Source organism: Alexandromys fortis, unplaced genomic scaffold (assembly GCF_014885135.2).
Source record: "Alexandromys fortis isolate MF-2015 unplaced genomic scaffold, M_Fortis_MF-2015_v1.1 scaffold_198, whole genome shotgun sequence".
In the NCBI taxonomy this organism is placed as follows: domain Eukaryota; kingdom Metazoa; phylum Chordata; class Mammalia; order Rodentia; family Cricetidae; genus Alexandromys; species Alexandromys fortis.
The window spans coordinates 2,014,960-2,041,698 of NW_026068111.1; the positions used below are offsets into that span (position 1 = coordinate 2,014,960).

At 47.8% G+C, this 26,739-nt stretch overlaps 1 protein-coding gene across 3 annotated transcripts in view; it reads right to left on the bottom strand.

Annotated features, from left to right (window-relative positions):
• The window catches only part of Znf536 (zinc finger protein 536), a 453,344-nt gene that overhangs the window by 144,380 nt on the left and 282,225 nt on the right, over positions 1–26,739 (bottom strand). For all 3 annotated transcript variants that reach the window (XM_050124519.1, XM_050124520.1, XM_050124521.1), the window contains exon 6: positions 17,653–19,221. In XM_050124519.1, coding sequence (XP_049980476.1) covers positions 17,653–19,221 — 1,569 coding nt within the window. The remainder of the gene's footprint in view (positions 1–17,652; positions 19,222–26,739) is intronic.

The following is a 26,739-nucleotide window of genomic DNA, read 5'->3' on the forward strand; positions in this document are numbered from 1 at the left end:
AGGGCAAAGCAGAGGGGAAGGGCAAGTCACAGATCCCAAAGGTAGGGACACCAGGTGACAATGGCCGTTTGATGGCATCTAAAATGCGTAGGTAAAATTGATGGCACAGACCTAGGGACCTCATCAAACACAGAGCCAAGGGGTCCACTGCACGGGCCATTTTCATTGGTAATGACCAAGAAAGATGGAGTCTGGAGTCTTCCAACACCAAATTCTTCAAACTCTGTCATTCAACAAATATCACAGCACAAAGATATATTGAGTAAGTTGAGCCTGAGAGTAAAGACCTGTAATCCCAGCTACAGCAGGCTGAGGCAGGGGAATTGCTTGGGCTACAGAATTAAATCAAGGCTATCCTGGGTACCCAATTGAGATTCAATCTCAAAATAAAAATAAAAAAGGGTTGGAGATATGTGTGAACATATCCTATATACCCACAAAAATAAGTTCAGTCCCTAATACTGGGAAGGAAAAAAAAACTAGAACTTTGTTTTTGTTCATTATTAAGAATTTCAGTAAGTTATACACTGTGGTTCCATCCATTTTAGTTATCTGAGGGTCCAGTGGCTGGTTTCTGGGGTAGTGACACCTCCTGATTGCTGTGTATTCCTGCTGACTGTCATTCACTTCCTTGCATAGTTAGTCTTATCTGAGGAATGTTTAAAAGTGATGGGATGGAGGGGGGCATCCCTGTCCTGAGTGGATAATCTCAGAGGGACCAAAATTGTTTTCATGAATAATGAGGGGCAAGGCCTTGGGGGCACCGAAGGTAGAGGCCAAGCTCCTGTGACCTGCCCTACAGAGCAGTCCTGTCACACAGGCAGTGGCCAAGTTCTGCATCTTTGAGTGCTGAACCAGCCCCTCACTGTGGGACAGCTACAGGCCTGCTGTCTCTATGGCCCCCAAGCAAGGCCATTTCATCATGCCCATCTCCAGAGAACTGGACCACAGAACAGCCACACTGGAAGGCCACTGACAAGGAACCCTGGAAATCCTCCTGGTTTCTTTTTCTTAGCAATATTTATCATCTTCCCAAAATCAATTGCATATTTTAAATTAAAACAAATGATGCTTTCTGGACTACTCAATACTTGCATCTTTGCCACCTAACAATGAAAAAGTTTCATGTAAAAACAAAACAAAAACCACCCATCTTTGCGCCTATTAATTGCACCGTAATACAATTCAATAGTTAATACAATCGTATTCTGGATCAAAATGCACACAGTCGCAGGGTATCTGCGATACTGAGGTGGGATGACAGCTTCCTCACCCACCCCTACCCCTGCACACTCCAGCCTCTCAGCCTCTCTCCTCGTCTTCCCCTACCAGAAGCTGTTTATTCCCAGTAAGGCTAAAAACAAGAGCTTATATATTTAATGATTTTAAAAGCAAAACGCTACCCACTGTCTGCACAATTGCCATTTTATCTCCCTAAACTTCTCCGGCTTGACGTTTTTAAAAGGGCAAAAGCAGAAAACCCTTCTATAATACCTAATTTGTACATCTGCAGTTTCCCTCCGACTAGCACGGCACCATATGTTTTTAATTATCGTAATAGCCCTAAAGAACCTGTTCGGTGGGAACCACATATGATCCTTTTATTACTGGTTTGCAGTTTCAACAGTTTTAGCTGGCTGGACAGAAGGAGTGGGCTCAAAGGCCTAAGATCCCACCCACAGAGGGGACCTCCTTCCCCTGCTTGACAGAGGTAATTGGGTACATGTGAGGTGGCTCTGAGGGGCCTTAAGATAAAAGCCGGGATCTCCCGTGATGCTGGGTTTGGGGCAGAGGCTAACAGCATGAGAATGAGGTTGATAAATATTATCCCAGCTTGACCTCTGCTGCTGTCTCCGTCCTTGGGGGCTGAGCAGACAGCAGCGCCAGCCTGGAGGGCTTGCCAGTGCTCCGGGCCACCCACTCTCTACCCCGACTGGCCCCAGGGGACCACTGCTAAGTTAGGGGTCAGGTTTCCTTGAGATCCTATTGCTTCAGGAAAGGGGAGGGGTGAGGTTTTACTTTTTTTTTTCTCCTCTTTGGGAAATAATTGGATATAGTCCTAAGATGAATTGACTTGAGTCTGTGACTGACGCTGGAGAAACTATGAGGTCAACATGAAAGGAGCGATGCAGCCGCGGAGGGTCACGTGACTAGTTTAAGCTTTGGTCCCATGTACCAGCCTACCCTGCCAGTCTCTGTATGAAAGTTCTTTGGTTCTGTCTGGAGTTTGAATTGATGCCTAGAAGGCTCCTCTCTTTTCCTGGGACCCAGAGTCACAGGTTGGCAGAAATGGCTGCTTTTATTTATCGGTCAGTTTAGGTTGGATGCATCCCAAAGGACTGATAAAGGCAACGAACGAAAGAGCAACCAGCCGCTGAGCAGGGGCTGCCTCTGCCTGAGTTGCAGGTAATGTGGGGCAAGGGGAACCCCCTCTCATCCCTGAGAATGACAGAATAATAGGATAATTCCTCCCCTGGGAGTCACAGAAAGGATGCAGTTGGCATTACCATCTATAAGGGGCTGAGACGATAACTTGACCCTGGCTCATACTATGGACTTTTAGTTTGGGATTTTTTTTAAGGCAGAGTCCAGCGATGTAATGGAGCCTTGGCCTTGAACCCTTGAACCTCTTTTGGCTTCCCCAACACTGAGATCACAGGCCTGTGCTGTTACTGCTGGCTTTATAGTGAATATTTTAACATCAATCTGGAGTGTTAAGTAACCCAAAGGACCAGGTCTTTCTGTTAAGTCTGCAAGAGCCATATCTCAGGTGTGTGTGTGGGGGGGGGGCAGGAGGGAGCACGGCAGGAGATTGCCATCTTCAACATGACCAAGATGCTCCAAATAACTTTTTTATGAAGGGAATAAGATTCCAGGAGTAGGAAGGATTTCTGGGTGGTATGTGGGTCAACAAACACGAGGGAAGTGGGTCATTTTCCTCTGGGTACCCACATGCCAGGTACACATATGTTCTCTTGGTTTATAAAAGCCACTCTCTTTCCTGTTTCTTCTCGTTCACACATCCCAAGGTGGCAGTACGCATTACTTTAATCTGTTTGTTCTTGGCCACCACTGAATATAGAAAATACACTGTATTCAAAGAACCGGAGCTGGGCACAGTAAGCACATGCATGCGGGCTCACACTTCCTAGGCAGGAGCAAAAGGATTTCCACGTTCTAGAACAGTCTAGGTTACTTTCTGAGATTCTGTCTCAAAAAAAGGGGGGGGGCTGGAGAGATGGCTCAGAGGTTAAGAGCACTGACTGCTCTTCCAGAGGTCCTGAGTTCAATTCCCAGCAACCACATGGGGGCTCACAGCCATGTAAAATGAGATCTGGTGCCCTTTTCTGGCATGCAAGCATACATGGAAGGAATGTTGTATACATAATAAGTAAATAAATAAATAAATAAATAAATAAATAAACTTAAAAAAAAGAAAAAAACCGCTAACAGAGGCTTGGCAGTATATCTCAATGGTTTAACCCTTTTCTGGATAACATTACACTCTAGCTGTCCAGAGAGCCTCTCCAGATGCTAGGTTCTGGGGCTGAGATCTGACCTGTGTATTTCAGGGAGTAACTCTCCGCTTTCCCCAAGTTGCATGCAGTAACCAAGTCAAGGGCCACAGAACCCCTCTCTAATGGGAAGGTCATGGCTTTGACTGTGAGACATTTTTAGGAATCAAGGGGTCTGATGGGGTCCCTGTCTGACTTGGTGTTACAAGCTGAGAGCAAATCTCGACACAGAGCGAGTGTCCGACCCCCGACCCCAGCACCACCTCCCTCCTGATCTGCAGTTCTGTCCTTGGCCAGTTCCCAGGGACAGGCATTCATTTGGCCAGCTGCACCTTGAAGCAAGAGAGTGAGACTCTCAAGCCCAGTGGAGCTGACTCCCCCCGGTGACCCCAGAAGACCCAGAGGAAGGTCTCTGGCCAGTCAAAGAAGGGGAGCAGAGAGGCACAGCCCCCACAGGAGAGGGGCTGCTCTTAGCCTTTGGCAAAGCAGGACCAGATGGCCACCCTCATTCGAGATGTCAGTGGTGACCTCGCAAGTCAACACATAGCAAGTACATCTTAATCAGAGTGAGTCCTTCCTGTCCTGGACAAGGCGATTGCACCAGCCCGCCCCTCAAGGAAACATGACCTCCTTAATCACAGCCTGCTGGAGGGCCCTGCCTGGCCCTGCCTGGCTCTGCAGCCAGCAGTGGCCATCTCTACCCCTGCCCACCCTAGAGCTGGGCTCTCTCGGTGGCCCAGCGGAGTCTGGGCTGCAGAGAAGCCGCCTCCGAATTTCCGTCCCGAATAATAACTCACATTACTTGGATCCCATCTGCACCAGGGAAGGCAGAGCAGGGAGAGAGCATAAAACACAAAGTTCCCACAGACAACATCTGTCTTAGTGCAAACAATGGACCATTATCTTGTAAATAATTCTGATTAAGCTGCAGCATTTCCTCCTGTAACTGACTGCTGGGAAGCAGCATGGGGAAGAGGACACAGCTGGAGCGGCAGGCCCTGGCCACCAGGTGCTGTGCTCTGGAACCTCACCTGACCTATAGCTCCCCCCATCCTCACCAAGAGCGCCTAAGCACCTCTCTCCCTGGCCCTGTCAGACCACAGATACCTACCACCTGCAGCCCAGGCTGTTTCTCTCTCTCTCTCTCTCTCTCTCTCTCTCTCTCTCTCTCTCTCTCTCTCTCTCTCCTCTCTCTCCTCTCTCCACCTCTCTCTTTCCTCCCTTGGATCCCTTGTCTCTAGTTCCTCTATGGTTTTCTCCTTCCTCCCCTCTGCCTGGCTCCTAGGGTAGGGCTGAGCTGCTCAACATGATGGGAATAGTACCCATTCTGAGGACTTAACACTTGCAGGTCTTAATGCTCCCTTTCTGGGAGTTGTCAGGCCTGGAGATTCCTCCCCAAATTCCTCTTCCCACCCCTAAGGACTGGGTCTATTGTGCCCAGGCCCATACCACAGTGCCCCTCCCACCTGTCTTCTGGGATGCCAAGATCAACTCACTCAACTCCTGCCTTGTCACCTGCCTCATGAAGCATCCCCTACTGAAAACTGGAGACTGCACAGAACCACCCCAGTGTTACGGAATCTTGGTCCTTGACCTGCGTAAAAGCACTTATCCCTAATGGCCCGCAAGAAAATAACCCTTATGATTTAAAATTAAACAATGGCCCTGAGTGGGGTTCAGAAAGGACAGATACCCCAAGTCCAAAATTTTAATGTAAAACAAATCCACTCAGCAGCAACCGTATAACCACTGCCTGGCCACCAGAGATGGGTGTTGCTGATACCATTAGCAGACAGGAAAACAGCTCAGTTAGAGCCAGTGGGGCTGTATGTGAATCCCAAGGATGGTCTCATGGGGACAGATTTCCAGATGTGTTCAGTCCAGGTGTTTAGGTGTGCAGACAGAAGACTTCAAGTGGTGAGTGCAGTGGGACAGAATGGGTGCCCAGGCCTACCCAAACCATAACCCACTCCACACTCCTATGGTAGGTTTATATGGCACTCTGTCTGGGACCCTCTTGCTAATGGAAGTCCTAAAATAACTGATAAGAGAGCAACTTGTCTCTAAGTTATGTATACATATATACATATATAGTTATGTATTGTAACCATTTTATTCTCTTAGATGTGGCCAAGTTTCCCACTTGACAGTCAAACGGAGGGTTAAGAGGTGGCACATGTCTTTAATCCCAGCACTTGGGAGGCAGAGGCAGGCAGATCTCTGTGAGTTTGAGACCAGCCTAGTCTACAGAGTGAGTTCTAGGACAGCCAGGGATACACAGAAAAACCCTGCCTCGAAACTCTCCTCCCACTCCCACCCCCAAAAAAGAGGTGGCTCTGCCAAGGCATTCAAGAAGTCAGGGACTGAAAGAACAGGAAAGTCCTAGGAAGGAAAGGATGCAGCTAGAACTCTGTGCCCCACCCACGTAAGAAACTCTCAATACCACCCGCATCTCCAGAACTCTGGCTGTGTACACTGAATGAAAATGACAGCCATGGGACGTGTATGTCCAAGAGGGACACACTGGCTTAGCAGGCCGATAATCTGTAAATCGCTTAGGAATCTTTAATCATCATAAAAAATATCTTCTCAAGAGGTTGAAACAGAAAAACTCAGCGAAGACAAGCCTTTTTCTCACCCCTTCACGAAGCTAAAAACCCAGCTCAGTTGACTTTTCCTGTGGTAACTGTCTTCTGGAAATAACAAAGAAACTCTTTGGTGGTCTTCTAATAATTTAGGAGAAGTCCCTCTAAGCCCTGACATGTCCTGTGACCTACAGTGATTGGATGTCTTTGCTCAAACTGGAGCCCTTTATGTTGAAGCGCCATACTTTGTGGAAATACCGGAGTCCTCCCATATCCGAGGGCCTTCAGGTGAGTCTCATGAGGACTGTGCTACTCACTGGATGTAGGGTGGCAACTGAAGATCAAGGCTACAGGAGGCCGTGAAGGACATCGATTGGAGACCAAAGAGGCAACCCCGCTGCTTATCCCCCCAAAGAAATGAAGCAGTGAGCTGTCTGAGCTCCATGGTGATGCCAGACGCCCGGTCACCTGACCCCAGACTGACGCTATGACCCTTAAGGTAAACTTTCTCCTAAGCTAAAAAGCTGGGTGCTTCTCAACATTTAATATTTGTGGTTCACTTCCCACTGGGAACCGCAGAATTATCTCATTCACTCTCATCCGTGGCTCTGGCAGGTCTGGAATGATCTACAATAAAGCCAAAAGAAAGAAAAAAAATGTCCCAGGTCTGCTCGTGGAGGAACCACTCTCAGTGTCCTCCTGTATCAACTATTTGAGGCCAGGTGACCACCTAGAAATCTGATTTTGGGTGACCCTAGTCATGTCACCAAGGGAATCTGAAAGGACTGAAAGAAACTATGGTCCTTTTCCTTAAGAAGAAGGTAACACATGACTTTAATCCCAGTACTCAGGAGGCAGAGACAGGTGGATCTCTGAGTTCAAGGTCAGCCTGGTCTACAGAGTGAGTTCCAGGACATCCAGGGCTACACAGAGAAATCCTATCTTGAAAAAAAAAAACCAAACCAAAAAACAAAACAAAAACAAAAATGACAACAAAAAGAGCTGACTGGAGTGTGAACTCTTAATTACCCAACCACGGAGGCAACTGTACCTTCCCAGACAAACATACCTTGGAGTACCCTCTCTTTGTGGTTATCCCCAGTCCTCCTCCCAGGACACACCAACCACTGTGCTCAAAACAGAAGAAGCAATGTGTCCACCATATAAAAAGCAATGATTTGGTAAAACAACTGAAATTGCCTTCCCAGATGGGTTGCGCTTCTCCTTTTATATGAATAACTAAGAGCATCTTATGTAAATCTCACTACAGAAATTCAAGACAGAAACTTAACCCAGTGAACAGGCTATGGCTGAGTGGGCGAGTCTGGACAGCACAGAGCAGGAAGATGCACTCCTCAGAGAACCAGCCGGCATCAGTGAGCACAAATGGCTATTTTTAATAGTGAACTAACTGTACAGTTTTCTGACTTTGACCCGGGGAATGGGCTCAGATTCTGTTCATTCAGGGACACCACTGTCAGTGTGTGCCTGTGTATTTAATCACTATGAAGTTCCCTTGAGGAAAATAGAATATATACATACACTAATCTGTCCCCAAACTTAGATTTTTCTCCTTCACTAGGCTATCAAAAGTCCGTTAAAGTATACACACTTCCAAAACATGTGGACAGAGACACGAGTGTGGAGGTTTCCTGCAAACCTCCTTGCCTTCCTTGGACTCTTGCATCTGAAGCCACAGACACCTTCTTGTTCCTCCATTCCATAGATAGGGGCCCTTTTGGGGTCCCCAGTGCAGCACAGGGCAGAAGCCGACCATGTTGGGGCCGCTCTAGGCTATAACAGTCAAAATAGGTCCAGAGGGGGTCATTTGTGTTTGTCCCAGCTCTGAATCCAAACTTGTGGGGCTTGTATAATCCCATGTGTATATGTGGGGGATGGGGAACCAACAGGAAGAATTACCAGCCTCTATGCAGAGCTCCTAAATGAAGTCGACTGGTGTCCCAGGGGCCTGGGTCTATGTGGCTCCCTTTGCAGGCAGCACACAGTGTGTTCTCAAGAACATTCCACTGGTGATATGGGAGTTATTATCCAGAGGTGGAGATGGTAAGGAGGAAGTGGGCGGAGGCAGGAGGATCAGTACAAGGCATGATGAGGTGGGCGTCCCAAAATGAGAGGTGGGTGGAGGCTGGTCCACAGTGATTGGAGAATTGGAACCCGTGGAGGAGGTCTCTTCTAAGCTTCCCCAGTTACCACAGGGGAGCAACTCAGGAAATACCCTGCTTATGAAGAGGAAATGCTACCAAGCCTTCTTGCTTAGAGACCCCAGGAGAGAGACTGGGCCCTGAAAGAAGGAAGACAGAACAGCAGATGCCTGGCTATGTGGCTCCAGGGAGCCCTCCGGGCTGTCAGTGTTGTGGGTGGAAGATAAGGAGTCCTCCTGTGCCTCCTTCCTTCTTACTTTGCACCCCGCCTTGCCCCTCCCAAGCCCTGGCCCCTTAGGGCCTGCAGCAGGGCCCCTCAGAAGCCTGTTTCGATCAAAGTGACCAACCAAGGAGGTGCAGTGTTATCTACAATTGGGGGGAAAATGGTTTTAAATGACAGGTAAAGATGGGGACAATGTGCTCATCAGCCTGAGGGTGGGGAGGCACACCAGGAGAAGTTTAGATGACTAGCTGGAGACAGAGATGAATCACCCTCTTTCTGTATCCCACGTCTTTTGGGACACTTCCCAGATTTGCGAGCATTCAGAAAGGAAGATGAGGTTCTTCTGTGTTCCCTTGGTGCCCACTCAGCCTGCACCCTTGTGGAGCTGGCATAGCTTGGTTGTGGCCACGTAAACCTGGCACCTGGAGGGAACAGACCCCTCCTTCACTTTCATTAGGCATTTGGGGATTGTCCTTTTCCCCCACTGGAACCCACAGTGTGACCTCAGTGTGACCTTCAGGAGTCTAGGGGTCTAGTAACAGCCCCAGTGCGGAGCACTGGACTCCAGAAAGGTTAGAAATCCTCAAGACCTCCTCTATTTCCCACGGGACCTCTCCTCACATCTTCTCAAGTCCAGGTCTTACTCACTATCCCTTCCCCCTAGTCAGAGGCTCCTTAATGCTGCACTGTGACCTCAAGGGTCAAGATGAGAGGTCACTGTAAGATACACTGGACGGACTGTTTCTTCTAGCCGAGATGACACCAAGGCCAAGGTTGAGAACAACTTATAATGGACAGTTCTCTACCCCCATCCTCATGTTGGGCACTTCATTTGAGGAAATGAGCAATCCGTGGAGCCTTGGATTCTATGCCCTGCCCCTATGGGACCAGTTGAAGTGAGGTCAGTGTGTGCAGAATTGGGAAGCTAGGGAGCTTGAAGGACCAGAGCCCAATAGCCCAGCTCATGGAACCGGCAACACAACAAACATTAATCCCTTTCTTTCTGTCCCATGAAGAGGCAAGGTGGGGTGAAAAACAAGTCTGTTAAAACATCTCAGGAGAATGAAAATGTAGCCAAACTCCTGAACCCGTCACAGCATGGAGAAACACACGGGTCTCTAGAGAAGGCTGGACCTAAGGAGCCTCTTCCACTTCTGACGCTGTGTACAGTGGCCTGTCTCCTCTACCCAGGGGTCTAGTGAGTGGTCCTGTGGTTCAGAAACCTGCCTAAGACACAATGATGCCGAGATGGGTGTGTGTCATTGGGCTCTCTGGCTCCCCCTACAGTCATCACACCAAAGCAGGGAAGTGGTTTTCCTTCTTGCCTGTTGGTGAATTGTTGCTTGGGAAAGGGCCACCTGAAGATGAATGGCAATGTTGAGGAGCCCGGTCCCCAAAATGTCCTGCTGAGGCTCCCTGCTGAGAGAAGAATGTGAGGGGCGAGGGGGTGTTGTGGAATGAATTAACATAATGACTCAAAACTGCACTAATGTTTCACAGCTTTTTTTTTTATTAGCAATACCAAGATAACTTATTGAAGCATTTTTAGTATTGTTTTACATTCCATTCATAAATGACCTAACTTGTAACTCAGCATACAGCACACGGAAAGATAGGGTTTGACACTTATGCAGGAAACTACAATTATGATAACTTACATGCCTTCATTACCAGGAACACCTTAATATATCTTCTAATTATTTCAACAACAGTCTATTCCAAAGCACAGGATAACCCGGTACACGTTTACACATTTCGCTTAGGCCGCCGTTTCTACGTTGTGACTGTCAAGAGTGCCGCTTGTTGGGGTTTTACTGTCACCTGTTCCTGGATAATACGACGACCTGACACAATATTAAACTAGCAATATTTCTGCTTAAATACTATGGAGAAAGATAATTACTGCACTTTTCTGTATTCTTCTAAAGTGTTACAAAACACATGACAATCAGACACAGGCGAGGAAGGCTGACGAGACTAGCATGGGGCCCAGCCCTGTGAGCTCAGGTGAGCTGGCAGGACACGCACACTGCCCCCAGTCAGGTTTTCATTGACCCAGGAACATGCCACCCACCAGGATTTGTCAGTCGGGGGGTCTGTGACACGGAGTGAATCTCCTCGCTCACTCAGGTTACTAAGCCTTTGCATCCATTAATACTGGGAAATATCTGGGGGCAATGTTTCCAGCCGCTCTCGACTCTACAAGGACTGTAGGCTGGTGTGCTATGTGCACACACATACCTGTGCCAGTAGGAATTATTTACTCAAGACATATATGTGTATATGTTTCTTCTGTTGACTTTGCACGGTTAACAAGCTGCAGATAAACCACGAAGGAGCACGGACAGACAAGGGGAAGTCCAGACATAGTGACTAGGACATGGGGTGTCACTTACCTGAAAGAAAACACGTAGATTTATTAATTCAGAAACTGTTTGGGGCTGGAGGTGCGTGGAAGTGAGGGCAGGGCCATAGTCCCTACGGTTTAATAGAACAGATGACGATAGAGGAATACTTATAATACTTGGTCTCTCTGGCACTGGCTAATGCAGGACTAGGCTACATAATTAGAGCAGGCTAGCAATTAGGTATAGAGGTATTATTGATCAGCACTAAGAAATAGGACATACTTATTACCTTATTTGAAACCTGGGCTTTGCATACAACATCTGAAAAAAAAAACAACAACAACAACAAAAAAAAAAAACAAGGGAAGGAAGGAAGGAAGAAAGAAAGGAAGGAAAAAGCATCCCGATTCTTTCTGCAGCTGACATGAGACCTGAGTCTAGATAGATAGCTGTCATTTCCAACCATCACTGCCATTCAGGCAGACGTCAAAGCTTCAGCCCAGGCCTTCTGTCCACACTATCACACACCGGGTTCCACCAGTCCAGCACGTGTCTGTTCTGACTCGTCCTCAATTGTCCTCCCTGATCCCAATCTTAACTCGTTATCAAAGGAGGGAAAATACACATTTCTTCCTTTCTTTTTTTTCTTAACAAAAACACTTGGCTGCGATTCCTTGGTTTCATGCAATCCCCAAAGAAATATGGACGCAGCCACCAAGATGAACTCTACCAGACTTTTCTCCTATTTCAGAGGCAGTGTTGATTCAGACAGTAGCTTCTGGAGCCAAAACGATGCAGCAAAAGGCAAGAAACATAAACAAGGCTAAATGTCACCAGTGTTTGCCGACTCACAGCCACCATCCATTTGTTTGTTCTGAAATGACGAGTGGACCATTTGGCAAACACAATGCCATCCCCACAACAGTTCTGTCCATCCTGCCGTGCAAGCCACATCACACCAGTCCCGTTCCCTCTCATTTAAAAAGAGGGAAGGAGAGGGAAGGAACGCTGTCGTCAGAGGGGCTGTCTCTTTGTCAGGCAAGGCACAGCCATGCAGCCCCGGGTGAGGGCAGAGGAGAGCCCCACCAGAGTGCCATCATCAGCAGGAGAGTCTACCTACAGGATGCCACCTGGGAGCAGTCCCATCAGTCAGACACAGACTCTCTATAGTTAGCTGGGAGGTTCCCAACAGGGCCAGACAAGCACAGGGAGGTGGTGCTTTCCAGGACCTTAGGAGGTTCTGTCCTCGGGTTTTGCAGTTAAGTCAAATGGCCCTTCCTACTGGGGAAAACGCTACGCCAAGGAATGGGCTAGGAAAGAGGCTGAGACAAATCTAAAAACGGTCAAACTGGGCAAGGACAGAGAGGGGAGCAGAGTGTCTGTTCCAGCCTCTGTAGGCAGCCGTGTGCTTCGGACTTCTTAGGCGCTCAGCAAAGCACCACAGCACTGGACAGAACAGCAAGGACCACCCCCCCCACACACACACACACTTCCGTTCCTTCCACTCCCTGGCATCTCACTCTCCACAGGATTGGCTGGATTTTGTTTAGGCATCCACACACTTTGCAGAATGGGATTTGGTGATTATTGTCCAATGTCATTTCCCTAATGGCACCTACTAGGTTCGGGGACACAGCATGCAGCAGCTACCACCAGCAATGCATCGTGACCCACGCGCAGGTGTCTGCACGTCTTATAGCCGACATGAGCACTGCTTCATGTACCAACAGCAGCTACTGTACTGGCTAATTTTATGTCGGCTTGACACAGGCGAGATTCATCTGAGAGGAGGGAACCCCAATTGAGAAAATGTCTCCGTAAGCTCTGACTGCAGGCGAGCCTGTAGGGCATTTTACTAATCGGTGATTGGGAGCGACCCAGTAAGCAGCACCCTCCATGGCCTCTGCATCAGCTCCTGCCTCCAGGTTTCTGCCCTGCTTGAGTTCCCGCACTGATTTCACTCCATGATAGACTGTTACCCGGACATGTAATTAAAAAAAAAAAAAAAAAACAGAACTTATAATCTTATGCCCCTAGGCACCTGTTTTATATCTGGAACTGAACTGAGTCCAAAAAGAAATGGTAGCCACCGGGATGGTGACATCACAGAGATGAAGTTCCTGTTCACGGACTGCAGGGTGGGGACATGAGGAAACTAAACTCTCCATCACACTGACGCCATCTTAGTGCTAAAGGGACAAAGCCTTGGGGATGTCCCATCACCTCGTCACTGCACCTCCAGGTGGGCACTCATCCTACTGAGATATCTGTCCCAGGCTCTTAGCTGTTCGACATCTTCCTTCCTCCCTGTACTTCTGTCTGTGGAGAGCCAGCTGCAGTAGGGCTAAGTCGCAGCCATTCCGTCTCTTCTGCTTGTGGTGTTGTGAGGGGATGAGAAGGGGTACCCCTCTGGAGGTCCTCACATGCACATGGCCTCCCCTAGAAGGTCTACTTGGCATTGGCTGGTGGGAGTCCTGCCTGCATCATCTCTCAGTCCACCAGAACAGTGGAGGGCAGGCTTCTCCATCTCTGACCAAGGAACATCCCTCTTTGCACCAGAGCCTGTCCACTTCCAGCCCATCTCTTGCTTAAGCTCATAAACTTTCACTGGCACGCAGTCACACCATGTATGGCTTCTTTAGTGCTACCGGGCATATCGGGGTCAAAATAAGAGGTGCTCCTGGCTTGTCGGCTTGGAAACAGTTACCCTCAACCCTTCAGAAAATACATGCTGACCTTTGGCTCTAGGGTGCATGGCTGAAAGATGTGTTCTGACTGCCTAGGCAGAGAAATCATGGTGGGACAGAAGTCGCCTCTTAAGACAATGTGGTTTGGTTATGGTGTCTCATCACGTCAGACATTTTAGAACACATGGTGGAGGGGGATTTTGATGCTGCTGCTTCGGTATGGGAGGCAGGTCCCCATTCTCTCGTCTTTGCGAAATGCAGTGGGCTTTCCTTCCACAATCTGGGTTGAGGCAGTTTTGGAATTCGCTGAGCATAAGGCGTTGGGAATCCTGGAGCTATTCCTGTGTGACGGCCTTGCCTTCCCACTGACTTCCTCCCACCCATCAGGATATCACTCGGGCTGACGGCTACTGCACACAGGGTCTCATCACCACCATCGACACGCTGATGGATCCTCCACATGGGGCTGCCCTTCCTCAAGTGGTAGCAATTCCAGGCCAGAGTTAAGGGGAAAGGAATTGTGCTGTCCCCCCCCCCCCCGCCTTCCAGCCCCTTAACATGACAAGAATTTCGCGTCATCAGGCCTAGCCCCGAGGGCTCAGAAAAGGACAGAGAAAATCATGTTTGAGAAAGCTAACACAGAAATTCCAGGCAGCTCTGATTGGTTGCCTCAGTTTCAAAAGGCAAGGTTAGGGGTGGCCCAGGTGGTCCCAATCCCCCACACAAGCCCTGGGGTGAAGTGTCGTCTTCAGTGTTTCTATGTAGCGATCTCCAGGTGTGTGTGCCTTGGGTTGAGCCTCCCACACCCTCCAGGTTCTCTCAGCAACATTTCCACAGTGCCTCCGCAGGCTGGACAAGGAACCTGTCTGCCCTGCCTGCCAGTGAACGCCCACAGCTCTAGGCCTCACTTGCCCCTTTATTCAAATATGCTGTGAAGCCTGCTCCGTTGCAAAGCCGAGGTCAGATCCACTCTGATGACATGCAGGCCACGGCGAATTTCTCTGGCGGCACATCTGTGCCTTTCTTACACGTACAACAGAGTAAGGGCGTGTGGGACATGCCTGGATCCTAAAAGTCACCTTCAGCAGCTAGGATGTCACGTGATGAGATCAGACCCGTGGCATCTAACCCTCTCTAACAGCAACTTAACAAACTGCTCTCCAGCTGATTCTTAGAGGCCTCGGGATCTCCCATGGGATCGTCTAGAGCAAGTCCCTGACACACTGACACAACAGCCTCGAAGCAAGGTTATTTTGAAAAGTTACCAACTTACCCCCTATAGGGGCATTACTATAGGACTCTCATCACCTAAAAGCCTCTTCGTCAGCTTGCTCTCCTGCACCCAAGTAAGAACGTATTAGCTATATATAAGTGGCAAGTGCACACTGGCCAGGACCTTAGGTCTAAGCACCTGGTGACTTAGGTCCAAAGGTCTCAAAGTTAGCAGGCGACAGTGCAGTCATTAGCGTTATCGCCTGAGTGAACAATGCCCAACACACAGTCCCACATACAGGCAGGAGAAAAGACACGTTTTCTGATTTGCCAGTGGGTTCAAGAGGGGTTCCTGATTCTGTGGGGGTCTACGTGACACAGGCAAAGATTTTACGGTTTTTTTTTCAAGTACTTTTACATCGTGGGAGAAGAGAATTCTTCCTTCTACAGAAGAATTGTGAATTCCAGCCACCAGAGATTCTGGGGCTTCCAAGTGGGATTCTAGGCTGACTGAACCGATGAAATGAGGTTCTAAACTCAGAGAAAAGCAATCGGGGGATAAGGCATAGACCTGTTTGCAAAGCGACATCTACTTTAAGTGAGTGAAAAGAAATAAAGGTTGGGGATAATTTAGGGCTCCTGCCTTGAAGCAGGTGGTAGTGTAGCACTTACAATAAGCACACTGTTTCAAACAAGAGAAAAGACTAGACCAAGGAAGGGAAGATTCCGGTTGTTTTCCTCCAAAACACCCACTCTCAGCCAGGGTGACCACTGCTCTCCTGGGTTTTAGGACACTGCCACACCCAGCAAGGATATGAGATTACAATTACTTATGCTGGGCCTGATGCCTGGGGCCCAAAAGACAGGAAGAGACATCCCACCTGCCACCAAACCACAGCAGAAGCTTCTAGAAAAAATGGGGGCCAACTGAAATACAGGAGTGATGCTCTCTGGAAACAGGTGGCCAGAGGCCAGAATGAGGTTTGGGAGAGCATGAGGAGCAGGGACCCAGGAAGCTTTCACTGGCCCAAAGGTCTTCATGCACTTCAAAAGAGAGGGGCTGTGCCTTGCATCCCAGGGTCTGTTGCCTAGGGACTAACAACTTGAATGAACTGTGTTTTGCATAGGCCACGGAAATGTTAAGGGAGTGGTGTGAGCTGATGTCTGGGGAGGGGTTAGAGACTCCTGCCGGCTCTGCGAAATCTCAGGAGACCCAGTATCTCCCTACCCCATGCTGCCCCCTCCACCAGCTGCCTGATGCAAAAGGACACCACCGGACAAGCTTCCTCAAGGCAGGCAGCCTTTCTTCCACAGTGATAGGAAGATGAGAAAATTAATGGGGGTAATATGAGCTCATTTCAATAATAATGAGCTTATGCACATGCCAGGTTTTGATCTTTTCTGATGCGTGGATTCCTGGCAGGAATCATGGTCCTACGTAGGTAATTGAAAGAACTGAAAATAGACTTTTAAAAATCCTCAAACAACAACAACAACAATAATAATACTCATTAAACCACTGCAACCAAACTTTAAAAGAACAATGAAAGAAAAAGATTTAAATACCATTCTCTTTGGAAGGAAGTGGGGACTACTGGGCAGACATAAATCCCTTTCCTTCTTTTAAATGTTGTTTTTAACAGCTTCAAGAGTAATGAATTGCACACGGTTAAAAATAGATCCGGGGTACTGGCTAATGGGGCCGTGTGAATCATTCAGTATAGAGAACCATCAATATTTTTTTTTGAGCTGTCATAAATCCATTTAGTGATTTTTGACAATTCAAAAAGGTATTTCTGACTGCTTGATCCACTTCTCGGTGAATTAGGGAATGACAGAAAAACAAAAAGAAATTTATCGATTTAGATTATAAACAGCCTAGCTTTATGTTTTCCGCTCTGTGCTGAAGGAAACAGGATGCTGAGGTTTGGAAATGCTCCCTTGTGTCCAGCCTACCCTCTTCTCCTCTCTTCCTTCCTTCCACAGAAGAAGGGTAAAATCTCTGAAATTCATTCATAAATTAGATGGTACAGCCCACGCTACTTGTGCATCGTGGGAATTCAGGGGTGGGGGGTTTACAGGGAACAATACACGGAGCTGCTGTTTGTAGACCTGATTTCTACACACGAACACCTGGGTGCCAACGATATGATGCTGATCCTCCCTGCCCATCCCCATATCTGTTTGATCCAACTCTGCTGTGGGACTGTGCTTTGTAAAAATCTGGCATGACTACGGGGTAACAATATTCTTGAAGGAGGGAGAAAGGTGTTGATTCACCAGATCAGACAAGACGACAGGCAGGTTAGACAGACAGACACAGACAGAAGGCAACAACAGCAGAAGGCCAAAGTCACAGTAACTGTCATTTGATGTGTCGCAGGTGAGTCACAGACATCCCAAAGCCATCTCCCCGGTTTGGGGATGGTCCCTTGCCACACTTTTAGTATGGTGATTTTAGTATCCTCTAATTCAATAAAAGGAGCATAGGGGAAGTAGATCATGGCAAAGCAATACATGATTCTCTTTAGGCATTTTTTTTTGAATGAGTTAAATATGGGGAAGTTCACAAGTCAATATATCTGTTTGGTTTTTGGTTTATTTTTAAGGTGAATTTTCTTTCCCTCCCCAACTTATGAATGAAAAATGAGAGGAGAGTTCACATTCTGATACTGTCTCCTTCCCATGCCTCTGTTACAGGCATTACACAGAGAGCTGGACCCCAAAAGTAATGAAACTTGACTTTCATGATTGTCTACACTGACTATATAGCACTGTTTTTTAAGGTTCAGTTTAAAATTTTGCTAATGGGTACATCAACCCCATTTTGTTGTCACTGTTGTTGTTGTTTTTTTAATGCACAATTTAGCAGTGATGATTTGGGGGAAATGAACTGAAGGAAGAGGATTCTAAAACTTACCACACAAGTCTGGCCTCTTGATACATCCAGAATTTGCTGTGCTGCTTGCAAGCCCGTTAAAGGCTGCTAAGCCATCGGCGCTGTAGGCCCTGAGGACCGACAACATGCTCATGGGTTTCTCCAGCCCCGGGGGACCCCGCTCCGGCTTTGGCAGCCCCGCTGAGGGGTCCTGGGCAGGAAGGAGGCCTGGGTTGTGCCACTGTTCCTCTGACGGTTGGGCTAAAGGTGAGACCAGTCCCTGGATGGGCTGGGAGGCGCCTGGGGGCAGCAGGTTGTCACTGCCCTCGTTGCTGCCATCCTTGCCGAGAGCAGACAGTGGCTTGCTCATCATTTCCGGTTCGGTGTCGATCTCCTCGTCCTCATTGTTTTCTCCCTTGGAGGAGTCCATGTCCTCGGAGGAGGCAACATCTGAGAGATCATCAACAGGATTTTTGTTTGCGGTGTCCGGGATCAGGAGAGGGGCGTCCTCTTCCAGGTGGGTTTTCCCATCAGGATTCTTGTTGGAGCAGGAGCCAGGGGCCCCTGAGCCAACCATAGTGGGGTAAACACCAAACTGTTTGTAGAAGTCAGATGGAAAGGTACAAAAGGCAGGGTCCATGTGGCTGGGCCACTGGCCACTCTTCTGGTCCCCTAGAGTCTCTTTTGCCGGTCCTTGGGCCATCTTCTCAGGAGCAGAGTCTAGAGCGCCGACAGCGCTAGACAGGGCCAGCTCTTTGTTTGATTGTATGGAGGGCAAGACAGAGACCTTGCTGGCCTCCCGTGCCTGCTCTTTGCAGTTGACTGTCACCCCTGTGGGGTGATCTTTGCGCTTTGCTTTGCCCAGGTGGTTGGCCTGGAGGTGAAGGGCCATAAGCTCCATGGAGGATGTGGTAAAAGCACAAAACAAGCAGCCGTGCCACGCAATGCTGTCTTGCATGGTCACGGAGGAGCCAGGGAGCGTGGTGGCATCTGGCCGCACAGATAAGTCCAGAGGCTCGTACTGAGATTTCTCAGACTTCCTCTGGGAGGGCTTCCCGCTGGCTCTCTCCTCTCCACCATCCGTCGCGTGGGCTTTCATGGGATGGACATCAGATGGGACTTTCTCTTTTGTGTCTTTCTTCTTCAGAGAGCCGAGGACGAAACTGTCCATGAAAGCCTGCAGGGACCCTTGGAAATTTACACCATTGCTCACGATGCTTTGATAAGCCCTTCCGATCTCTGAAAAGTGGGCGCTTTTGGAAGGAAGGTCGGAGCCTTTTAGGGCATCCGAAGACAGCTCTGAGGACATGCCAGTGGCCTGCCCTGCGTGATCTCCGGAGGAGAGCATGCCCGATGTCCACTGCTGAGAGGCAGGACCACCTCGGAAGTCGATTCCGGGGAGACCCTTCAAAGCCCCCCGCAGGATGTCTGGCCTGATAAACAACGGTGCTTTGCTGGGGGTCTCATCTTTGTGCTCTTGGTTCGGGGGCTGTCCTGACAGTGGCCCGGCTCCGTTCTGTCGCTCCCGATGGTGTCGCTCCAGGTGATACTTCAGGGATGCTGACTGTGTGCCCGCGTAGTCACAGTGCGGACACTTGTAGGGTTTCTCACCTGCAAGAGAGCGATGGAAGAGAAAACCAAGTGTTTATCTCATCGCTGGTGTGCAGAACAAGGCTAGGAGGATCAACATTTGTTCCTTGAGACAAAGCAGCCCAAACTAATAATTAGCCAGAGAACGACTGTTTTTTAATAGAAGAATAATTTGTGCTCTTAAGCTTTTTTAATGATTTTGTACCATTGGGGACTATTGAGGGATGACACACTATCTACACACAATTAGCTATCTTTTTCTTTATCTAACATGTGAGAACGACTGTAGATTTAAAGGCTATGATTATGAAAATTAAGCATAATAATTTCGACCACAGTGATCATTAAAAGTAGAAGTTTAAAGAGACGGCGTATGTAACAAATGAGTGGCTTCGAATATTTTGTGTATACAAGAGCGCTAGAATTTGTTTAAATTATACACATGGAAACCATTTTTAAACCTAAAAATTCTATGGCACTGTTACGCAAGACTGAAATGAATGATTTAAGCCTTGCTCCACAGTAAATCATGGATATAATTAGCAAATGGCATTCCGCACAAGCAATTCATCATTATTTGGAGGGCACCATTCCAGACGGGCTCTGATATCTGCAGACCTACTGCATTGTCTCTAAATAAAGAACTATAAATACCGATTCTATAAAATATTAATATCATTACAGTGCACTGTGATGGCGGGATGTAAAGACATATTGTTAAGATGAAAAGCAGCCGATAAAACTTAAGAGAAAAAGGAGTAATAAAAGGCACCGAGTATATTTAGTTTCTGGATCTGAAATTAACATTATCTACTGGTCTTTGTCGAGCCCAGAATTTGTACTAATGGCAGCGCTGACGCTGAGGTAGTAAGCTGTGTAATTTACCTGTAATGGGCGCTTGCTGAAGAACAAAAATAGCTTTAAAGTGTGTTTTGGAACATATAAGATTATTTTCACGAATTAAATATTTATTTGAATCCAACACCCAACTTCCATTGTTCTTTGTGTGATGAAGAGAGAGCCCCTTAACAGACAGCTTACATGGAGGGCAGAGGAGGGTGTACACAAATGTGGGTTTAAACACATCCCAAGAACTTGCAGGCTACGACTGGCTCTTTTCTAGACTCTGAACTCAGAAAGCTCTGGGGAAGAGAGGAGTGGAATTCATAGCTTTGAACTCACAGTTCTCTGTAAAAATCTACAATAATTGCTCCTAGGAAGCCCCCGACCCTCCCCGCCACACACAAACACGCCCATCTTGTCACCTTGTCCTGTGTGCTATTGTCAAACATCTAGGAAGCCAGACAATCACTCGTGGGGGAGGGAGCTCTGAAGATATTTCACTGCCTCTAATCTTGGGAGTATCGGGCAGAGACTCCCAGTTCTCACAGCAGAGGGTGTTCTGGGGTACCAACAGCCCAGGTGCTGAACAGGAGACACCGTGTGCACTGTGTGCTTGAGCTAAGGGACACTCCACCTGCCACATTCCGATGAGGGCACCAAGAGCTCTTAATGCATACCACAAGCAGCTGGGGCCTCCCTGGCTACTTCTGTGCCCTTGGGGTCTACTTTCTCCACAGCTGTCTCAGCTACATCAAAACTGTAAGCATGGGGCTGGAGATACGGCTCAGCAGTTAAGGAGCCCTGGCTGTTCTCTCTGGGGGCCTGGGTTAAGTTCCCAGCATCCACACAGTGGCTCACAGTCATCTGTAACTCTAGTTCCAGATGATCCAGGGCTCTCTTCTGGCCTCTGTGGTCACTGCGTGTACATGGCGCATAGACATACATGTAGACAGACACTCATATAGGCAAAATAAAAATAAATCTTAAAAACAAACTAGACATAAAGAGGCAGACTTTACATCTGTAAGGACCATTTCCCTACTATGAGATTCAGGCACCCTAAGGCACTGCTGATGGGCAGGGAACCACTGGCATCTGATTAGCTGATGACCCACTTGACCCTATCTACTGAGCCCAGTGGCTGGGTCCAGTGAGGGGACCGGCATGGAACACATGTCTGGAATCGGGGATCCTGAATGACAGGTCAGTACAGCCTGGGTAGGAGGGTGCAGCAAGGAGACAGCCACATAGCTGAGAAGAGCAGGCACTTGAGATGCTCAAGCTGCTCTTTATAAAAGCCCCTGGAAGTGGTTGTGTGCATCTATAGACAAAGCATGGTGGGACGATGCAGCTTTGACTCAGGCCTGAGGTGGGTGGGGCAGGACCACAGGGATGTACAGAGGATGTGTGTTTATACTTCTCAGGGCTGCGTGTTTGAACTGTATACTGGGGTGTTGGTTCTCAGTCCACCCTGTGCAAGACAAACAGCAGGGAGTCAAGGAAGGCACCAGTGCCGGGTCCCGAGGTCTGGGATGGGGACCAGAGGCTGGCATTTGCACAAAGTGTCACTTGTATGTAATTCTTGCGTGTATACTTACTGTAAGGACTCTGCTAAACCCAACATGGGGCTGCCTGGGGTGCTTTAACAGGCGCTGATATCTGTCTCTCTCACTCTGTTCTGAACTAAGAGGCCTAAAATTATCAGCAAGGTTCTTGATCTTTCCATATCCCTTAGGAGCCCCCCTGCATCGTCTGCATGGGGATCATGGTGTAACTCCCGGAGAAACATCCCCAAGGTTGAGAGCTGTGACATGACGGGCTTTGCACGGAAGACAAGCTAGACACTATGAGGTATTTGGAGAGGCTGAAATGGAGACCGGACGCCCCATGCCTTTCTGTGCTCCACTGGACATAGGGGCCTGTCTTGGGATATTTGCATTCTCAGCCTGTAACGTGAGATTTTAGAGCGCGTGTCCCTTGAGGCCTCGTCATCATTGTCAACTCACAATAAGCTTCACACTAAGCCCCCCCCCCAAAGAGGCCAGAGACCTATCCACACACCTCTCCAGAAATGTGCATATTTGAATGAATGAATGAATGAATGAATGAATGCACGAAGGATCACCTCCAACTTCGGAGCACGCTTGCTGGCCCTGGGAACTGAAGGGCTTCCTCCTGGATTTATTTTTATTTTTCTCTTCTTTTAGATATACTTTTACACTCTCTCTCTCTCTCTCTCTCTCTCTCTCTCTCTCTCTCTCTCTCTCTCTGTGTGTGTGTGTGTGTGTGTGTGTACGTGTGTGAGAGGGAGTGAAAGAGAGGGGTGGGGGGATTACAGGCAGTTTTAAGCTGCCATGAGAGTGGTGGGAACCGAGAACTTGGGACCTCTGACACGGCAGCAAGCACTCTAAGCAACCATCTCTCTAACCCCTTCCTCTGGGATTTTCAGGGGCTGTTTTGGCTATACAGGTTCAGGAAGCCCTCCCTCCACCCTTGCCCTCTGTGGTGCTGTCTCTTTCCACTCTGTGCATCGCTATAATCTGACTGGGTCCTGAAGGGTTTGTGCTTGGGCAGCCACTTCCTGCAAGTACTCCAGAGTGAGGAAGGGGTAAACCTTCAAGACAAAAAGCCTCTCAGTTAAAGGTTTTTCATAGTTTTTAAGTGGTTTGAAAAACCTTATCCCCTAACCCTCTGGTGTGCTGATTTCTTTTCTGCTTCCTGGACTTCTGGAGAGGGATGCAGCCTGGAGGGTGATGTTCTGGCCAGGCAGACCTGGGAGATGGCAGTGATGTGTCATGAGGAGAGCTTTATGTCCCACTGGGAGCATCCCAGCTGTTTCCCATGCATTCTTTCCCCAAAGGATGCATTTGGGCGTGCTCAGGAGGCAAACTTTGCACAACATTGGCCTGGATGGAGCCTGGTAAGACATGATAAGGAAATCGTATCAGCAAGTTTAGCAGCTTGGAGGAATGGTCGAGGTCCCTCCTCTGTATGGCCAGCAAACAAATGCTGAGTCCACCTGTACTGAACAGCTTCATGGTCAAAGCCTCTGCATCTGGACACATTCTTCCAGGCTCGCACTCTGGGCTGACCATGACAAGTCCCACGCTGCAGACATGGACAGAATTCTGCAAGAAGCCAGGTAGTAAGTTCACCCAGTTGCTCCCAACTGAGGTCTGGCTCTGACGGAGACTTGGACAGTCATTCCCTGTGCAGCTGGGTGGCACAGGTAACCTCGGACCCTGTCAGCAGCTCTGTCTACTTGAATGATTGGCCACTTAAGCCACAAAATGAGTCTCACTCTCCTAGGGGAATCCCTCAGACTGTCCCAGGCTTTGCGGGGGGTTGTGAGTCCTCCAGTCACCTCCATGATCAGTCCTGGCATCTGCTTGCTGGAGCAGACACACACTCGTGCAAATCACCAGCACACGAAACAGTGCGGAGGGAGGAATGAAGGCTTTAACTCTGAGAGAGCCTGAATCTCTGATGGCCTAAGAGAATTCTCCTATCCAGATGCCCACATACCTACCTTCATTTATATACTACCATCTCACTTTAGAACTTCAGACACTCAGAGGGCAATGGTACCCTGGCTTGAAGAATGGGTCTAGTACAGGAAGATAGTTCAAAACCTGTGCCTTACTACAAGGATGTCCAAGATTAGGCTGTCCACACACTAGAGGAAGAAGGTAAGAGCATTAATGATACTCTCACAATATTTTTAAAGGAATACAATGTAGGCCATACAGTATATTTCTAGAAAAGAGTTCGGCTAGAAAAGACATAATACATTAAAAAAAAAAAGTTAATCGGTTCGTCATTTTGGTAGACTAATGAACATATTGGAAACATCTTAGAATTAAGTTAACTTCTCACCACTGTGTAGCATGAAATATATATTTAATTTTGGAATCTCATTGATTCCTAATCATTAGACTGTAAGCTTTTAGAAATATACGACCAGGTGATGGACTAACCACTTCTTTGTACCTATTTTTCCATAGTCGTATTTAATTCTTTTAATACAAGTTCTCTCTGTATAGCCCACGTTGGCCTTGAACTCATGATATTCCTGCCTCGGCCCCTGAGTGCTAGAATGACGGGTGTCCACTACTAAACCCAGAATAATACACACACACACATATATATAGAATAAAAATATACCCAGATACTTTTACTTTTCTCAACTACTTTGCACCTGAGAGTTCCATAAGAACCTGAGCTATTTTGGAACTATTCAGGGTAAGCTTCTAATAATACTTCTCAAAAATAATAAACACACACACACACACATATATATATACATATACACATACATACACACACACATGTATACACACATACATACACATATACACATATACATGCATACATACATACACACATACATACACACATGTATACACATACATACACATATATACATACACATATACATGCATACATACATACATACACACGCATATTCATGTCACTCTCTTTGGAAACCCCTTTATTATTTTTTTAAGAAGTGATTTGTATGCCTGACCTTTTTTTTTTTGGCTAATTTCTAAAAGTGTTTCCACTTTGAAATTGAGTAACTAAATATTCTCCAGCATTGCGACCTCTTTCGGATATTTATTTAGTCTTCTTACATGTCTTTACTTAGTTAATACCGGGAGAGATAAATACGGTGTTGCCTTTGCAGCGAAGCTTCAGTACATTAATATAAATTGTACACTAATTCCCCCAAAGCATATATACGTTGTAAACCTGAAGACTTTTCACACAGCTGCTTATTGCTAAACACTGCCTTGTCCAGAAGGGGACAATCTGTGTCTCTAATTGCTGTCACTGAAGCCGAGATTCATTATGTGACTTTCCCATTAAAATGTGAGCATTAATTTGTATAATGAAATATCACCCACTGCAGTGTTCATTAGCCATGCCCTACTGTATACGCCACATTGTTAGCTACCTAGAAACTGTAGTTAATTTCACTAATGGATATTTCCCTACTTAGTGTTTGCTAGAAAATTTATACTGTAACATTACCTCTTAAACTTTTAAGGAAATTTAAATTCAATCAATTATTTTCCACAAAAGTTTGGGATGTCATTAAAGGCAGGAAGAGCAGCCATGAGGGACGACAGAGGAACAAAATGGACTTTTAGTTTGTCTTAGAGATAGGAAGGCTGCACTTTAGATCCAAACAAAAAGGAAAAAAAAAAAAGAGGGGGCTATCTCCTTTTGGAGACAATGTTCCTCTCTCCTATCGCGGCTCAGATGACGGTTCTGGGATGAAGGATGACAGCAGACACTCCCCTGTTGGAGGAGGCGACAGAAAAGGCATCCCCATCTAACCCAACTTGTTCTGGGACAGGTGTTCATGGGACTTTCTGTGTGTGTAGTGTGTCACAGCAGCTGGCTAGCTCATGCAGCCGAAAGCAATGAAAGCCACCTAGCAGGCGGCACTCAGGATGCCACTGGGACAGCAGCTTCCATAGTACTGTCCTGGGAGGAGATAGCATATCTACTGGTTGTTACCATGTCCTGCAACTTCTTCCACGGATTTGAGCTCCCGAAGAGCCTATGGTGGCCATTCCCCAGCCTCATACTTCCCTATGCTTACTGTGCTGGCGGAGAAACTGAAGCACAGCACAAGGGGTCAAGGAGCCCTGGTCTGGTCCCAGTCTGAGCCAGGAGTAGCAGAGAGGCTGGATGTCTCACACTTCCTTGTTAGGTTACTTAGGGGTGGCGGCCACACCACACGTGTGCCTATAAGCCACTTCCTGCTCTCCTGCAGGCGGTGGTATAGACACGCTCTGTCAAAGAAAGGTCACAGTAACTCCCTAAAGAGAGCATGCAATTCAAGCAGCGAGCAATATCAGTACAGGGCACTGAGCAAAGGGACAGTTTTAGAATATGACAGTTCCAGAAAACAGGCCATGTTAGCCTGGTAGCTACAGGTTGAGAGCATCAAGTACCTGACCCTCAGTTTCCTTTCCTGAAACAGGGTAGTAGGAAGAATCCTGGCCACCAACTTGCTAGGAGACCCAGTAGCAAAGTTGTGTGCAGATCTAAGCACTGGGTTCTACATGGGAGGCTCAGGAAGTGTACCAGGTAGTGGACGTCCTGCGGCACAGACAGCCCAGCAGTCGAGCAAGGTGACCCCCAGGTGGCTCTCCTATCCCTGTGGCCCTAGCACCCTTTGAGGATCACAAAGAAGAGCTCTCTTACTATCCTCGAAGGTTCTGTGTGAAAGGGAAGCCTCACGCCTCACAACAAAGGATGCTGTCAAGGACAAGGGTGGGGCCTCCCGGTACCCCAGCCAGCCAGTCTCAGTTGCTATGTCATGGAAGCAGCACCAAGGAAGGCAGCCGTGCTGGCAGGTGTGACCCAGAGACTCCGGTCTAGGCCACCTGACCACAGCTGAGCCCCCTGCAGATGCACCCCAGGCTTCCTCGTGCCCATGCACCCCCGTGAAAAGGTCCCTACTCGGGGATGAGAACCAGTGTGCAAAGCACATCCCCACCAGATTAATAAACCGCCCACATAATTTGAGAGAGGAAAGAAACTAATGAGATTTATTTTTAATTAGTTGCTGAACTTTAGGGCCTCCAAGTTTTCGCCAGTGAGGTTGTTGATTACGTTTCTCTGCAATGGTCGGGGCTGCAGCCACAGCTCTTTGGTCTGGGTCCACATATAGATAAGTCA